Here is an 18,257-nt window from a genome sequence, read left to right on the forward strand (position 1 = left end):
GAGCATATGGAGGATTTAACTTACCAGCTTTCTGAAGGCACTGGCGCTAACAGTGTCGTGATGGGTGGGGTGATGTGAGAAGCCACCAGGCTCCCCTGAGGGAGTCAGTGATGGCCTGCTGGATGGGGCTTCAGAGGGAGTCCAGATCCAGGTGAGCAGCTCGGCAACTAGCAGCACAAGGTTGTGTGTTGACTTAATAAGCAGTGAACTTAGAGCCAGTCTTAGCTCTATAACTACCTAGCCCATGACCTTGAGCATGTTCTTTCATTTCTATAGGCCTCCGCTTCTCAAATGTTACTATCTTGTGGCTGCTATATATGTATAAATCTATATGTGCTTTTTTTCTGGCAGAGATTTTGTTGAAGAGAAGTTAGGAAGCAAATACGTGGTGGGAAGAGCCCTAGATTTTGCAACCTCATTTGAAGAATCGGGACCAGCCACTCCCATGTTTTTTATCCTGTCTCCAGGGGTGGACCCACTGAAGGATGTAGAAAGTCAAGGTAAGAAAGGCATCCTTTTGGAGCCAGGGCTGCAGTTGCCCCGTGCACTTTCATTTTTGGGGTCTATTGATTTCTCTTTTCTTTATTCAAGCTTCAAATACGCAACACTGCAAATCATACAGAAGTCAGAGTCATTGCTGAAATAAAATCAGAGGATCACCCACCAGGGAGAGAAAGAGCCACTCTGGGCTGTAAAAGGCAGAACTCACAGTCCCAGTTTCATGAGGAGGCCTCGTCCCCTCCACTCCGCCTCACCCATCCCCTCATCTTAGCCAGAGCAATCTTTCTGAAATACTAGTATGATCCTTCCACACGGCCCCACAGTGTGGCGATTCCTCAAAGACCTAGAGGGAGAAATACCATTTGACGCAGCTATCCCATTACTGATTATACACCCAAAGGAATAGAAATTATTCTATTAACATTATAAAGATACATGCATGTATATGTTCACTGCAGCTCTATTCACAATAGTAAAGACATGGAATCAACCTCAATTCCCATCAATGATAGACTGGATAAAGAAAACGCGGTACGGCCGGGCATGGTGGCTGACACCTGTAATCCCAGCACTTTGGGAGGCCAAGGTGGGTGAATCACCTGAGGTCAGGAGTTCGAGACCAGCCTGGCCAACATGGTGAAACCCCATCTCTACCAAAATCACAAAAATTAGCTGAGCATGGTGGCAGGCACCTGTAATCCCAGCTACTCGGGAAGCTGAGGCAGGAGAATCGCTTGAACCTGGGAGGCAGAGGTTGCAGTGAGCCAAGACCGTACTACTGCACTCCAGCCTGGGTGACAAGAGCAAGACTCTGTCTCAAAAAAAAAAAAAAAAAGAAAATGTGGTACATAGATACCATGGAATACTATGCAGCCATAAAAAGGAACGAGATCGTGTCCTTTTCAGGGACATGAATGAAGTTGGAAGCCATTATCCTCCGCTAACTAATGCAGGAACAGAAAACCAAACACCAAAAGTTCTCACTTAAAGTGGGAGCTGAGTGATGAAAACACATGAGCACAAAGAGGGGAAGAACACACAGTGGGGCCTGTTGAGGGAGTGGCAGAGGAAGAGCATCAGGAGGAATAGCTTAATGGATGCTGGGCTTAATACTGAGGTGATGGGATGATCTATGCAGCAAACCACCATGGCATATGTTTACCTATGGAACAAACCTGCACATCCTGCACATGTACCACTGAACTTAAAGTTAAAGAAACAAAAATAGAATATTCAGCATGTCCAACTTCAAAACCAAAAAAACAAAAATGATAAAGGGGTGGTGGAGAGCAAGGTTTTATCATACAGTGAAGCCTCCAGGTAGCAGGCTTCAGAGAGAATAGATTGTAAGCGTTTCTTATCAGACTTAAAGAGTCTGTCCTGGCCGGGCACGGTGGCTCACGTCTGTAATCCCAACACTTTGGGAGGCCAAGGCAGGTGGATTACCTGAGGTCAGGAGTTCGAGACCAGCCTGTCCAACATGGAGAAACCCCATCTCTACTAAAAATACAAAATTAGCTGGGCGTGGTGGTGCATGCCTGTAATCCCAGCTACTCAGGAGGCTGAGGCAGGAGAATTGCTTGAACCTGGGAGTCAGAGGTTGCAGTGAGCCAAGATCACACTATAGCACTCCAGCCTGGGCAACAAGAGTGAAACTCCATGTCAAAAAAAAAAAAAAAAAAAAGAGTCTGTCCTATCAGTAATTCCAAAAGAAAGGAGAGTATAATGAGGCATGTCTGATCCCCCTTCCCATCATGGCCTGAACTAGTTTTTCAGGTTAACTTTGGAATGTCCTTTGCTGAGAGAAGGGGTCCATTCAGAATGGCTGGGAGGCTTAGGATTTTATTTTTGGTTTTCAAGTCTAGTATTGATTATGGAAGGAAAGAACTAACAGCATATGTTTTGTGCCTCAGGGGAGGAGAGATAAAGCTAACTAGGCCCTAAAGAACGAATAAGATATGCATAATAAAATCAGTAATAGAGAAGAATTAAAAATGAAAAGCAACAGCCCCCAGCTCCAGCCCTCCAGATACCCAGTCCCCCTTCCCAGGCCGTATGCTTTTGTCCATTTCTGAATTTAGTTCTTTTGAGAATTACTTCTCATTTCCTAGTAATAACCTTATATCACCATTTTTGTATTTAGCAGTTTTAGATAAAGTGTCTATTCCTGATATGAAAAACAAGGATTTAGCGTCCACTGTGTTCTATCTGTGTCATCTTAGATTCTGTATGTGTCTGTTTGGCACTGAGGCATCACAGGACCAAATGCATTAACTATACAGTCTTCCCTCCACATATACGGGGCGGGGACTGAGAGGTATTGGTTCCAGTCCTCGCATATCCAAGTCCCATCATCAGCCCTGCCATTCATATGTGCAGGCTTCACATCTCTCAAATACTGCTGTATTTTCATCTGAGTTTGGTTGAAAAATATCCATGTATAAGTGGACCCACACAATTCAAACCTGTGTTGTTCAAGGGTTGACTGTACTCTCTTTTTCTATATTCTTCTGAAACAAATTTTTTAATTGACAAATAATAATTGCACATATCAATGAGACACATAGTGAAGTTTCCATTCACATAATACATACTAGTCAGATCAGGGTGATTAGTATCGTGAGCAGCACAAAGTCAGACATAACCAGATCCACAGACATTTGTGTACAGTATCAGTCTTTTACTGATGCTATTCCAATCATAAAAGCCACAAGCTTTATGGAGTTCCCAAGGAGGTAATTCTTCTTAGTATTTCCCATTTACTCAGTCGTCAGAGCTTTAGGCACACAGGCTCAAGCCATTCCAAAAGTCAGTCGATATTGCAAACCATACGTAATGGTATACTATATCAATATAAATGTTACAGATTAAACATTCCACATCAAATGAAGTAACGTCCAACCTCAAGAGAAAGGGGGTAGGAAAATGGGTTAATGAAACAGTCCAAGGGGAGCAATGTAGACAAAAAAAATCTCCTGTCCTGATCTGGGCAGTCTTTTAACGAACCACAAGGAAGAGTCTTTGATGTGGGCAGAGCCTTCTGCAGATGCCGGGTGTTTATCATAATTAACAGCAAGACCAGTGTCTGTCAAGATGGCTGTTCTGAGCCGGTGAAGTCCTCTGGTGACGACTGATAGTGGGAAAGTATGCCTGGTTATGTCCTTATCTGGTTGGATGCAGTCTCTACTGATTAGGCAAACATCTGGTCCCTGTTGGTACGATGCCTTTTAAAATGTAAGATGGAGTCTTTTGCTAAGATGGAATTACTTATGCTCCATACATTAGCATATCCACCAACTCAAACATTTAATCATTTCCTTGTGTTGGGAATGTTCCATATCCATCTTCTAGCTTGTTAACTATAGTCTTGATGGTCTGGCATTTGTGGCCTCACTGATTGGAGAGAGACTGCTGCTCCCAAAGCTAGCCAGTTCTTAGAGATCACAAAAGGCTCACCTGGGAATATGCCTTTTGTAAGCAAAATAGCCATCCAGAGTCCACACTCCCAATCATCCCCTTTATCTAACTCACACACCAAGCCAACATCCCCACTGGCCTAAATCAACCCAGGGCCAGGTACCACACTAGTAAGGGCAGTCCCTATGCCCCCAAACCACGAGAGTTACTCAAATTAGCCAGTCTTGAACTATCTCTCCTGCCTTGCCTTGTGCTTCTCTGGGAAAACCCCAATAAAGACCCTGGCCTACGATTTCCCTTTGCTCCTTCCTGCCTCTTGACCAACCTAGTGCTCCCCCATGTGGCTTTGCACATATGGTGCATCCCCTGCTCTCAGAAAATGTAAGGAATAAAAATCTTTCAGTGGCATTTGCCCCTCCATGACATCATCCAGACTCCTCCATCAGTGAACATCCCACAGGTACAGATGAGACACACTGCTGCCCACCAAGACTGTCTTCGTGCCCCCAAATTTTTCAACAGCTGCACTGAGATATAATTCACAAACCATACAATTCACCCATTTAAAGTGTGCAATTCAAACCATTTTAGGATATTCATAAAGCTATGTGACCATCACCATATGCTAATTTTCAAAACTCTTGTTTCGAAACCCTACATCCACTAGCAATCACTTTTCATGGCATCTCACCACCTCCCCAGGCCTAGTCAGCCATCAGTTTACTTTCTGTCTCTAAATATTTGCCTGTTCTGGACATTTCATATAAATGAAATCATAGACAATATCCTTTCTTGTGATGAGCTTCTTTCATTTAGCATATTTTCAAGGTTCAACCATGTAGTAGCATGTGTCAGAACTACATTCTTTCTTATGGATGGGTAATATTCCATTGTATAGCTGAACCACATTTTATCTCTCTATTCATCTGTTGATGGACATTTGGGCTATTTCATCTTTTAGCTGCTATAAATGATGCTTCTATGAACATTCATGTACAAGTTTTTGTGTGAACGTAAGTTTCAATTCTCTTGAGTATATACCTGGGAGTAGAATTGCTGGGTCAGGTGGTAACTTTATGTTTAACTCTAAGGAACTGCCAGACTGTTTTCCAAAACAGATGTACCATTTCACAATCCCAAAAGCAATATGCAAATTCCAGTTTCCCCAGGTCTTCACCAACACTTATTATCCATCTTATGATTAGAGCCACCATAGTTGGTGTGCAGTGGTAACCGCTCACTGTGGTTTGGATTTGCATTTCCCAAATGATGGTAAGTGTCCTTTTTATGTACCTATTGGGCATTTCTCCATCTTATTTGGAGAAATGTCTATTCTAATCCCGTTTTTAAAATTAGGTTACTTGTCTTTTTATTGTTGAGTTATAAGAGTTCCTTACAAATTCTGTATACAAGTTTCTTATCAGATATATGATTTCCAAATATTTTCTCTCATTCTTTGGGTTTTCTATTGGCTTTTTTAATGTATTTTTTGAAGCAGAAAAGTTTTTATGTTAAAATACAATTTATCTATTTTTTCCTTTGGCCACTTGTGTTTTAATACTATATTTATAAAACTATTGCTAACCTAAGGTCACAGAGATTTACTCTCCTTTGTTTTCTTCTAAGATTTTTACTTTTTGTTATTACATTTAGGTCTATAATCCACTTTGAGTTAATGTTTCTGTATGTAAGGAAAGGATGCAACTTTGTCCCTTGACATGTAGATATCCAATTGTCCCTGCCCCATTTGTTGAAAAGACTATTCTTTCCTGGTTAAATGATGTTGGAACCCTTGTCAAAAATAGACCATCAATGTAAGACCTTATTTCTGGACTATTATTTATATCCCATTGATCTATGTATCTATCTGTATGCCAAATAACAGTCTCAATGACTGTAGCTTTGCAGTATGTTTTGAAATCAGGAAGTATGAGTTCTTCAGCTTTGTTCTTTTCATGATTGTGTTTGCTACTCTGGGTCTCTTATAGTTTCTTTTTTGTTGTTGTTTTCTGTTTGTTTCCCTCATTCTTGCTGTCATGTTTTCATATAATTTTAGGATTAGCTTATAAATTTCTGCAAAAAATAATAAATGTAGCTTGAATTTCAGTAAGGACTGCACTGAATATGTAGATAAATTTAGAGAGTATTACCATCTTCACAATATAAGTCTGATCAGTGAACATGGATTGTCTTGCCATTTATTTAGCTTTCTTTAAGTTCTTTTAACTATGTTTTGTTGTTTTTAATGTGATTGCTTTTCTTTTATTAAATGTATTCCCAAGACTTTTTTCTTTTAGATTCTGTTGTAAATGGAATTGTTTCCTTAATTTCAGTTTCTCTTTACATACTGATCTTCTTCAAACTTGCTGAACTTTCTTGTTAGTTCTAATAATTCCTCTTAGTGAATTTCTTACGATTTTCCAGATACAAGACCATGTTATCTGCAAATTCAGATATTTATGTTTCTTCCTGTTTTATCCTTATATGTTCCTTTTTTTTTTTTTTTTTTTTTTTTTTTTTGAGATGGAGTCTCGCTCTGTCACCAGGCTGGAGTGCAGTGGCACGATCTCGGCTTGCTGCAACCTCCGCCTCCCAGGTTCAAGCAATTCTCCTGCCTCAGCCTCCCGAGTAGCTGGAACTGCAGGCACATGCCATCATGCCCAGCTAATTTTTGTATTTTTTTAGTACAGATGGGGTTTCACCATGTTGGCAGGATGGTCTCGATCTCTTGACTTTGTGATCTGCCTGCCTCAGCCTCCCAAAGTGCTATCCTTATATGTTCTTATTTCTTTTTGCCTAATTACCCTGGCTAGAATTTCCAATACACTGTTAAGTAGAAATAGCAAGTTCAGACATCCTTGTCTTGTTTCTGATCTAAGGGGAAAAAAATCAGTCTTCATCATTAAGTATGATGTTAGCAGTGGATTTTTTGTAGATGTCCTTTATTGGATTGAGAAAGTTGCCTTTTATTCCTAGTTTGTTGAGTTCCGTTTTATTGTGAAAAGTTGTTGGGTTTTGTCAAATGCTTTTTCTGCATATATTGTAGTAATAAGATAGTTGTTTCTTTATTCTATTAATATTGTACATTATATTATTGATTTTTAGAAGTTAAACCAACCTTGCATTCCTAGGATCTCAATCAGTTCTAATGTATAATTCTTTTTACGTATTACTGGATTCAATTTGCTAACATTTTGTTGAGAATATTTACACGTATATTCACAAGGTATATTGACCTGTTGTTTTCTTTCTTTGCAAAGTCCTTTTCTGTTTTTGGTTTCAGAATAATGCTAATAATCTATACATCAGAATTAGTTGGAAAGTATTCCCTGTGCTTTTATTTATTTTTTTTTTTGAAAGATTTTGTAGGCCAGGCACCATGGCTCATGCCTGTAATCCTAACACTTTGGGAGGCTGAAGTGGGTGGATCACCTGAGGTCAGGAGTTCAAGACCAGCCTAGTCAACATGGTGAAACCCTGTCTCTACTAAAAGCACAAAAATTAGCCTGGCATGGTGGCAGGCGCCTGTAGTCCCAGCTACTCGGGAGGCTGAGGCAGGAGAATGGCATGAACCTGGGAGGTGGAGCTTGCAGTGAGCCGAGATCACACCACTGCACTCCAGCCTGGGCGACACAGTGAGACTCCGTCTCAAAAAAAAAAAAAAGAAAAGAGAAAGAAAAAGGAAGCAATTTCTTATTCCACAAGTTTTAGATAATTCTTTTGACTTCTTTCTAGGTAAGTTAAAACTTCCATTTCTCATCTTGTGTCAGCTATGTCTTTATTTTTGCATAGTCAAGAATGAATGCATATTCATTCTACTCTGTTACTATCATTAATTTCATGCGTTCCTAGTTTATGGGTTAAGTTTTAAGTTGAAAGCCAATAAACAGCACATATATCCTAATATATGTAAATATATTATTCACTGCAAAGGCAAGTAATGTCTAGGATTATGCTTCCTTCTTTTTGATCAAATGTCATAATCTTTAGGGGTTCTCTAAAAGAAGAATGTTCTTAGCATAGAGGTTCAAAACATGTCAAATTTCAGTTTGCTTTATAGATGATGATAATTTTTGTAGCTTTTAGTTTTCTTTGGAGTTGCAAGTTGCCTTTTATTTATCTTGGGAGAAGAAGTAAATGCCTCACTTATCATTGTCACTACCTTTTTATTCCTTCTCTATATTGAAAGACTGCACTTTATTCTTCTTGAAGATACTCTTCCTGGAGCTCACTGACATCTTCTAATATAAATAAATTGTATTTCAGCCTTCTAGGAAGCTATCATCCTGGGACCTATTTTCTTTATATTCTAAATTAGTTCTACTGTGTTTATATCCCATGTCTTTTATTTTCAATTTTTCATCCTTACTTTGCTGGCATAAATTATCAAAAAAGACTCATGAGAAGTAAAAATTCGGAATCCTTGGGTGTCTAAAATGCTTGTTTTGCTTATATGGTAGTTTGATAGTTTTTCAAGGTCCAAAATAGTTTTTATCAGAACTTTGGATATATGATTCTATTATCTTCTAGAAGCCAGTTTTGTTCATGAGATATCATATGCCAGTGAAATTATATTCTTTCTTTGTTTCTTTGTTGGTGACCTGTTTTTATTCCCTGAAAACTTTAGAATAATCTCTCTACCTTGTGTTCTGAAATTTCATAAGCTGTGCCTAGTTGTGGGTCCTTTTCATTCATCTGCTGAGCAGTCAGCCTGTCATTTCAAGCGGAAGAGTCACTAAAACTTTTGAGCTCTAAAAATTTTTCTGTTATATTTAGTAAATGCCACCACCATTTACCAAGTTTCTCATGCCAGAAACCTGGGTGTCAATCATCCTAGACACCTCTTCCACCACCCACACCACATTTAGTTCTATTGATTCCACCTCCTAAATATGCTTCAAATCCATCTAATTGTCTCTATTTTCATGATTACCATCCTAGTCTGAATCACCATAGTCTTTCACCTGGCTTATTACACTAGCCTCCTAGCTCATCTCCACTCTTCTTCCTCTGCAAACCCTTGCCATTCTGCAACCAGAATCATGTTGCTAAATCTCAAATGTGATTGTATCACTCTTCTGCTTAAAACTTTCTAGTGTCTTCCCAGCTGGGCGCGGTGGCTCACGCCTGTAATCGCAGCATTTTGGGAGGCCGAGGCGGGTGGATCATAAGGTCAAGAGATCGATACCAACCTGTCCAACATGCTGAAACCCCATCTCTACTAAAACTACAAAAATTAGCCGGGCATGGTGGTGCACGCCTGTAGTCCCAGCTACTCGGGAGGCTGAGGCAGGAGACTTGCTTGAACCTGGGAGATGAAGGTTGCAGTGAGCCAAGATCGCGCCACTGCACTTCAACCTGGCGACACAGAGAGACTCCATCTCAACAACAAACAAACAAACACAAACACACACAAACAAACAAAACAAAAAAACTTTCTAGTGACTTCCCACTGGTATAGTCCAATATTAATATGACCTGTGTGGCTTGCATGGCATGGCTTTTCTGTCCAGCTTTTAGATCCTGTCACACCATGAGCCTTCCTAACCTAGGACATTGGCACAAATTGTTCTTTTTATCTGAAATATTTTCAACCATCCAATGCCTACTCATCCTGCAAATTACCAGCCATTTCTGGCCTCCCTGGAAGACCATTTGATTCCCAACTAGAGATTCTTACAGCACTCTATATATTTGCTTCAGAGCATTTAATACAATTTTAATTTAATCATTCTGTTATAATTGTAACTTATGTTTTGCCTACCTGCTTGTCACTAACATCCTTGATGACCATGTCATCTTGTTCATTTTTTTACCACTGCCTAATAGCGTAACTAGCACAGAGAAGTATTGTTGAACGAACTAACAAACAAATGAATTAATGTTAGCAGAACTGTTATCAGAGCTAAGTTATTCTTGACTTTCACACTTTATAGTCTGTGTTCCTTCTGTCCCCTGGAGGCTTTGTTCCTTTTATACAGATAAATTTAGTTTCCTCATTTTTATTCAGTATTTTCCCTTTTGGAAGCTTTCATATACCCTGTTTATGAGCAATTTCCTATTGTTCTTAGCCAATTGACCTCCAACTACTCCATCACGTAGTTTGCAGCTTCCTGTCATCTCAGGCAAACTGACCCCTCCCTGATCTATATTGGTTGTTTGTCTCGGAATACGTTATCTCAGCCCTGCCCTTGGCTTCATCTTAATGATTATTTTCATATCAGAAGCAACATTGCGGTTCATCAACTAGAGATTACTTAGGCACCTGTGCCTCTCTCTCTCTTCCTTCCTCCCTGCCTTCTTGGTGCTTTGATTTATTTTCTAATTCACCCATTTAGGACATATATTCTGGTGACATCCACATTTCCCACATCTTGAATCTAATCAGCTTGCCTGATGGGCTCCTAGTCTCAAGTCTGGAATCCACATGGCTGATCTAAACACTTTCCCCATGTCCCCAAGCCCCAGTTTATTAAGTAAACTTACTGTTTTATTGCTTGTGCAGAGTCTGTGTATCACACAGTTCACTGTCTTCCTCCGTTTAGACTCTTAAAAAGCTTGGAATCATTTCCCCTCTTTGGGTATTTGATTTAAATTCTTTACTCCTTCATTTATGTATTCTTTTGCTTCAACAAGGCAGTTCTTAATATCGGGTAGAGTTTTAAAAGCCCTAGATTCAGATTCAAGATTTGTTCCTTTGTGCTTCCTCTACCCCCGAAAAAATGCACATACCCACAGACACACAACCTTCTGTATACGATTTTGAGCATTTCTTCAGCCCCTGAAGTTTATCCATTGGCCAATTAATAATTAATAATTCTGTTGATTAGGAATCTATAATTTATAGGCACTTTTGTGGCACTCAGTCTCCTCCAGGATTTTTCTTCCTCAACAATTGTGAAGGAGGAGGAGGGGAAGGAAAAGAAAGTGGAGAAAGAAGAGACGAGGAGAAGCGGGGATGGAGTGGGGAAGGGGGAAATTCCATCCACTCTTCTTGGCCTCTGTTTTCTATTTTTTTGTTCTGTTTTATTTTGTTTTGTTTTTTTTGAGACGGAGTTTTGCTCTTGTCACCCAGGCTGGAGTGCAATGGCACGATCTCAGCTCACTGCAACCTCCACCTCTCGAGTTCAAGCGATTCTCCTGCCTCAGCCTCCCGAGTAGCTGGGATTGCAGGCGCCCACCACCATGCCTGGCTAATTTGTGTATTTTTAGTAGAGATGGGGTTTCGCCATGTTGGCCAGGCTGGTCTGGGACTCCTGACCTCAGGTGATCCACCCGCCGCAGCCTCCAAAGTGCTGGGATTACAGACGTGAGCCACCACACTTGGCTGGCCTCTATTTTAACACGAAAGCTACCACCCACCATCCACCCTCACTGTTTTCTTTCTTGCCTTCTCTGATTAAGCCTTTAACAGAGCTTTCACTGTACTCGCCTCTCTTTTCTCATCATCTTTTCCCCTAAAGGAGCCACACTTCCTTATTTGCTTGTTTATTTCTGCTTTTGCTTCATCTACTTCCCCCTTGTTCTCAATCACCCATGATACCTGCTTCCTTGGGTTACTGTGAAGATAAAAACAAAATGTCAGATGTGAAAGAAAGGTTTTGAAAAGCCGAGAGTACAGTAGCATTGCACGGCGTTATGATGATGATGGTGCATCTGTTCTTTGGGGCAACTCAGCTTGCCCTTCCTTCACATCTTTTTGTCACATCCTCTCAAAGAACAGTCTCCTCCTCGGCCCTCCCCTTCCTGCCCTGACGCCGGCATCTTCTCTGCTCTTTCTTTCACTTGTCTGCAGCGTGATCTTGCTTGGTCTCCATCCTTCTTTGCCCAATTACCTGGCTTTAACAAAATGAGTTCTGTCTTTCCATTTTCTGATCAGAAAGAAGCTGTGTATCCCGCCTTTGTCTTCTACTGTCTCCTTTTCTCTCCAACGTTCTGAGATTTTTGTAGGGCTGCTACCAGATGTGTTCAGAGAAACAGTTTTCCATTCAGTGTCTTTGCAGCCAGATTATCGAAACTTTGCTTTGGGTCTTGTTTTCATTGTTCCTGACCCCATTCTGTTTTCTTGTATTTGGTTGGTTGTTTTTGTTTTGTTTTGTTTTGTTTTGTTTTTTTGAGACAGGATCTCACTGTGTTGCCCAGGCTGGAGTGCAGTGGCACAATCTTGGCTCATTGCAACCTCTACCTCCCAGGCTCAAGTGATCCTTCTGCCTCAGCCTCCCGAGTAGCTGGACTATAGGCATATGCCACTATGCCTGGCTAATTTTTTGTATTTTTTGTAGAGATGGGGTCTCACTGTGTTGCCCAGGCTGCCCTTGAACTCCTGAGCTCAAGCAACCTGCCCACCTCAACCTCCCAAAGTGCTGGGATTATAGGCATGAGTCACCACACCCAGCCCTCTTTTCTTTAAAAGGCAAGTAAAAGATAGATAAGCTGAGGCAAGTACAGTCTTTAGAGAGAGGATTCAGGATTCATGGAGTATTGTTTTTTTGTGATGAGCGAAACTGATTTGTGCATGTGCTGGGGAGCAGAAGAGTGAATAAAGGCAAAGGTTAAAGATACAAAAAGAGGGCCAGGTGCAGTGGCTCATGCCTGTAATCCCAGCACTTTGGGAGGCCAAGGCACGCGGATCACCTGAGGTCGGGAGTCCGAGACCAGTTTAGCCAACATGGTGAAATCCCATCTCTACTAAAAATACAAAAATTAGCCAGGAGTGGTAGCACGTGCCTGTAATCCCAGCTACTCGGGAGGCTGACACAGGAGAATCACTTGAACCCAGGAGAAGAAGGTTGCAGTGAGCTGAGATCGTGCCACTGCACTCCAGCCTGGGTGACAAGAGAGAAACTCCGTCTCAAAAGATAAAATAATAATAATTTTTAAAAAGATACAAAAAATGGGATTTAAATGACAGATAAAGTGACAGGCAGGAAGGGAGGAGGACATCTTTTTCATTGAGAGGGCAGTGTACAGAGATGCAGACAAAATGGCAGTAAATGGAGGCATGTCCACCAGAGGGCATGTTTTTTCAGGGAATTAAGACAGTAGAGCAAACTGCTGAGCATAAGAAGAGGGGTCCATGGCGGGGTGCGGTGGTTTACACTTGTAATCCCAGCACTTTGGGAGGCCGAGGCGAGCAGATCACAAGGTCAGGAGATCGAGACCATCCTGGCTAACATGGTGAAACCCCGTCTCTACTAAAAATACAAAAAATTAGCAGGGTGTGGTGATGGGCACCTGTAGTCCCAGCTACTCAGGAGGCTGAGGCAGGAGAATGGCGTGAACCAGGGAGGCAGAGCTTGCAGTGAGCCAAGATCGTGCCACTGCACTCCAGCCTGGGCGACAGAGTGAGACTCCGTCTCAAAAAAAAAGGAAAAAAAAAAAAGAGGGATCCATTAGGAGACACAATGACAGAGGGAAATGGGTGACATAGCCGGCTTCTGGACACATTGAAAGAGTACCAAAGCTCTTTGAAATTGAGAATCACAAGCTTGTGATGGTGCCAATTCACCAAACGTGAATTATTCCTTTTATTAATACTTAAACTCAGAGTTGGAGTCTTAGAAAGTTGAGTAGTAAGTGCAGAAGTAGAAGGAGGCAATGGAGTTGAGGACTTGGGCTCAAATTAAGGATTATTGGGTCCATATTAAAATGAGAGGAGGTAAAGGTGAAATTAGAAAAAAACGAAGGGACCAAAGGACTCAACATTTCACTGAAGTAGAAAAATAGGTGGGGAAGAAATAAGAAGGTAAAAAATCTAGGAAGTAGGAAGTGAAATTCATGAGTGGACATGGAAGAATCATGTTTCAGACACAGGACAGATCTCCATGATGGGAGTGCCCTGGGTGTGGCCACTGGGAATCGGCAGCAGAAATGAAATGGAGTTAAGTTCTTTCTTTCTTTTTTTTTTTTTTTGAGACAGAGTTTTTCTCTTGTCGCCCAGGCTGGAGTGCAATGGCACAATCTCGGCTCACCACAACCTCTGCCTCCCAGGTTCAAGCGATTCTCCTCCCTCAGCCCCCTGAGTAGCTGGGATTACAGACATGAGCCACCATGCCTGGCTAGTTTTGTATTTTTAGTAGAAACGGGTTTTCTCCATATTGGTTAGGCTGGCCTCGAACTCCCGACCTCAGTCTCCAAAAGTGCTGGGATTAGGGTTGGAGTTAAGTTCTTTCAAGATGAGGCTGGGCACAGTGGCTCATGCCTGTAATCCCAGCCCTTTGGGAGGCCGAGGTGGGCGGATCACCTGAGATCAGGAGTTTGAACCAGCCTGGCTAACATGGTGAAACCCCGTCTCTACTAAAAATACACAAATTAGCCGGGCATGGAGGCATGTGCCTGTGGTCCCAGCTACTCAGGAGGCTGAGGCAGGAGAATTGCTTGAACCTAGGAGGCAGACGTTGCAGTGAGCTGAGATTGCGCCATTGCACTCCAGCCTGGGCGACAGAGCAAGACTCCATCTCAAAAAAAAAAAAAAAAGAAAAGAAAGAAAGATGAGGAAACATGAGGCTGGGTGTTGTCTGAGTCATCCATAGTGACATTAGAGTTTACCAAGATGATGAAACAGGAACCAAGTTCTAAAGCCCCTAATACAAATGAGACTCACTGAAAAGTTGGTAGAAGGCAGAGAACATAAAAGTTGGTAAATAATAAAACCAGATGACATGTGCTTTCAGTGAGAAAGGGGTTTTTGGCTGGGCACAGTGGCTCATGCCTATAATCCCAGCACTTTGGGAGGCCGAGGTGGGTGGATCACTTGAGGTCAGGAGTTTGAGACCAGCCTGGCCAACATGGTGAAACCTTGTCTCTACTAAAAATACAAAAATTAGCCAGGCGTGGTGGCAGGCACCTGTAATCCCAGCTACTCAGGAGGCTGAGGCAGGAGGATCGCTTGAATCTGGGAGGTGGAGGTTGCAGTAAGGTGAGATCGTGCCACTGCACTCCAGCCTGGGTGAAAAAAGGTGTTTTTTTTCTTCTTTTTTATGAAGGCAGAGAAGAAATAGCCTCCAAGTAGCAAGAAAACACTAGAAAAAATGTTCGCCTTCCAACGCCAACGCCATAGGGGTATAGAACTAGGGAGAGGACTGTAGGAGTTGTGATGTCCTCAGAGAGACTAGAGGTCAGTGACGCACACCGTAAAGATGTTAAAAGAGGTTGACAGTGGGGCACAGTTCCAGGTGACACCACCATATGTAGAGCTGGAAGGAAAGTCAGGAAAGGAGAGATGAGTCACAAGCAGTAGGGGTGGAGGCATGGAAGCACCAGCATACAACAATCTGAAGGTGAAATCTTGAGACACTGGAAGGACTTGCTCAAGGCCCAATAAGCCATCTGAGAGCCTCACAGTTGCAAAGGGAAAGACCTCGCAAGGTTACCTCCGCACCCATGAGGCTCACATGGGATGCGGCCACCTTTGGCTGAGTGTTCAGTTAGTGAGAATCCCATCCATTTTTCCCCTTCTCAATGTTTCCAAGATCCATTTCTTTCTTCTCCGCCTCATTGTCATGCCTCAAGCCCAGATTAATGCAGACTGATCCCAGCCGGGCTCTGCAGTGCTAAGCTTTGCCCGGGATGATCCCTCCAGTCTGGAATTTTCAAACTAATCTTTATTAAATAACCTCTTCGCCCATATCCTTCTGTTGCTAATAAACAAAATAAACAGGCCCTTTTGTGAGCAGAAATGTCACAGAAGACATATAAAAGCCCCAACACTTTTTATCCTGGTATTTTCTCTGGAATGAATTATCTCCCCACTTCCAAAGCTGACATCAAATGTTTTGCCAGCTAAGATTTATAATTTAGTAACGGTGTTTCTTGGGTTCATCTCAGTTAAGTCTCCAATGTCTATTTCTTACTACAAAAAGTCATCATCTTGCTTTCTCCTGTACATTTCAATGACAGTCTATACATTGTTTATATTTAAGAGAAATATTCAATATTAACACTTGTTTCCAAAAATTTTCTTGCACAAGTATCAAGCTACATCTTCACTTTTAGCTCCTCTGAAACTAAATTTTTTTTAAGTATGGATTTTTATTATTTCTCTTTTTCAATTTCTCCCCTTTTGTCTACTTCACCTTGCTAGAAAAATCGCTTAATGATTCCTTCATGGTATTATACATTTTTATGATCCTTTTATCTAAAGAATATTATGTAATTTCTCTACACTTTATTGGATTGTGCTAAGAGCTAATGTTCTCTATATTAGGGTCATTTCTTTGTGTTGTTTCCCTTGGGCGTGGAGAGCAGCTGAAGCCCATTGGTCTTGCTTCAGTGGTATGGCTGCCACATTTGTGTATGTGGTCATTCTCTTAATCCATCTGCAACACCAGCAACCCTTATATACATCCAACAGAAAATTCACACCTACACAACTAAACACCTTCATGTCTTGCCCCTCTTCACTCTAATTCTTGCAAAATGGTGAGTTAACACTTTTCTATGTGTTGGGAATGAGAGGAGAGGAGGTTAATAGGGCATAAAGTACAGGAAGCCAGAACTACCTGAATCCTGCCCCTACTGGCCACACCTTCTAGTAAAGTTCCAGAGAAGACACAATATTTATTCAGAGGACAAGGCAAGCCACAAAGGACCACACCCACATGCTTGCTACTCTCTCACCCTTCTCTCATCAGCACTCCCTAGAATAGTGGACCAATATCTGATCTGCAGATAAGACAAATAAAGAATAGCATCAGCAGTCCTACCCCTCTTTGGGAATTAAGTGAAGAGGGAAGAGTGAAGTGATTTTGGTCTGAACAAGGGCTTCTTTTTTTTTTTTTTGAGACGGAGTTTCGCTCTTGTTGCCCAGGCTGGAGTGCAATGGTGCGATCTCGTCTCACTGCAACCTCTGCCTCCTGGGTTCAAGTGGTTCTTCTGCCTCAGCCTCCCTAGTAGCTGGGATTACAGGTGCCTCCCACCACGCCCAGCTAATTTTTTGTATTTTTAGTAGAGATGAGCTTTCACTATGTTGGCCAGGCTGATCTTGAACTCCTGACCTCAGGCGATCCACCTGCTGCCTCAGCCTCCCAAAGTGCTGGGATTATAGGAGTGAGCCAGTGGCACAATCTCGGCTCATTGCAAGCTCCGCCTCCCGGGTTCACGCCATTTTCCTGCCTCAGCCTCCCAAGTAGCTGGGACTACAGGCGCCCACCACCACACCCAGCTAATTTTTTGTATTTTTGGTAGAGATGGGGTTTCACTGTGTTAGCCAGGATGGTCTCGATCTCCTGACCTGGTGATCCGCTCACCTCGGCCTCCCAAAGTGCTGGGATTACAGGCGTGAGCCACTGCGCTCGGCTCAAGTGCTTCCTTTTATATGAGAACAAAAAGCTGGAAGAAGTAGCCCCCTGTGAAGGAAAAGGGTCAGTATATGAGGCTTGGATTATAGATTCCGTCACGCCTGTGTTTAAGAGGTGATCTGAGCATGGGCATTTCCTTATGAACATCAACATCCATCATTAGACATAAGAAATAATAATGACAACTCCATCCTCCTTTTAGGAAGAAAACTTGGATACACCTTCAATAATCAGAACTTTCACAACGTGTCTTTGGGGCAAGGACAGGAAGTGGTGGCTGAGGCTGCGCTGGACCTCGCTGCCAAGAAAGGTCACTGGGTTATTTTGCAGGTATGTTCCACTACCCTGGTCTGGGTTATCTTGACCCATACTTGCCTCATCCCACACTCACTGGGCATCTCCGTCCACTCTTAGCTTCTCCCCACTTGTCCTTTCACACTCTTGTCCCCTTCATTCCTTCATCTTCTCTTTTTCCAGTTCTCCTCACTCATATATTCTCTTCCCCAGACCACGTCCAGGAACAATCCTTCTCTCCTCACCTGCTCTGCCACTCTCTCTAGTTTAAATAGCTCTACTTATAAAAGAAACAGATTCTCACTCTGATGGGCGTTCAGGAAGTTAGCATTTACGTTGAAGGCCCTGGCAGCTGGATGCTTTCAACAGCTGGTTTCTTCCTGTGAATTTCGTGGCATGTTCCTCTGCTGTGCCTTTCTTTTGGGCTGTGTGTCATATGCTCTTCGTCACGGGCATGACTAGGATATGGGAGCAACCTTAGCCTCTTCACTGAGAGCTCATGTTGGTGTTTGGAAATCTGGAACCCCTACTACTGATAATTTCACTGAACAGTTACAAGAAAAAAAAGACTACCTCTCTTCTATCAGAAGAGAGAGTTAAAGAATTTAGCCCTCTCTGTTAACCCCTATTACATTTTATTTAACCCCTATTAAATTATTTCATTTAACCAATTTTCCAATTTTCATTTCAACAATTACTACTAACTCTTTTTTTTTTTTTTTTTTTTTTGAGATGGAGTCTTGCTCT

General features: G+C 42.0%; 1 protein-coding gene across 1 annotated transcript in view; it reads left to right on the top strand.

Annotated features, from left to right (window-relative positions):
- The window catches only part of DNAH9 (dynein axonemal heavy chain 9), a 379,881-nt gene that overhangs the window by 314,251 nt on the left and 47,373 nt on the right, over nt 1-18,257 (top strand). Inside the window, exons 61-62 of the mRNA XM_054456248.2 lie at nt 352-500; nt 17,419-17,546. Of these exons, the coding sequence (XP_054312223.2) occupies nt 352-500; nt 17,419-17,546 (277 nt within the window). The remainder of the gene's footprint in view (nt 1-351; nt 501-17,418; nt 17,547-18,257) is intronic.

Source organism: Pongo pygmaeus, chromosome 19 (genome assembly GCF_028885625.2).
Source record: "Pongo pygmaeus isolate AG05252 chromosome 19, NHGRI_mPonPyg2-v2.0_pri, whole genome shotgun sequence".
NCBI classification, from domain to species: domain Eukaryota; kingdom Metazoa; phylum Chordata; class Mammalia; order Primates; family Hominidae; genus Pongo; species Pongo pygmaeus.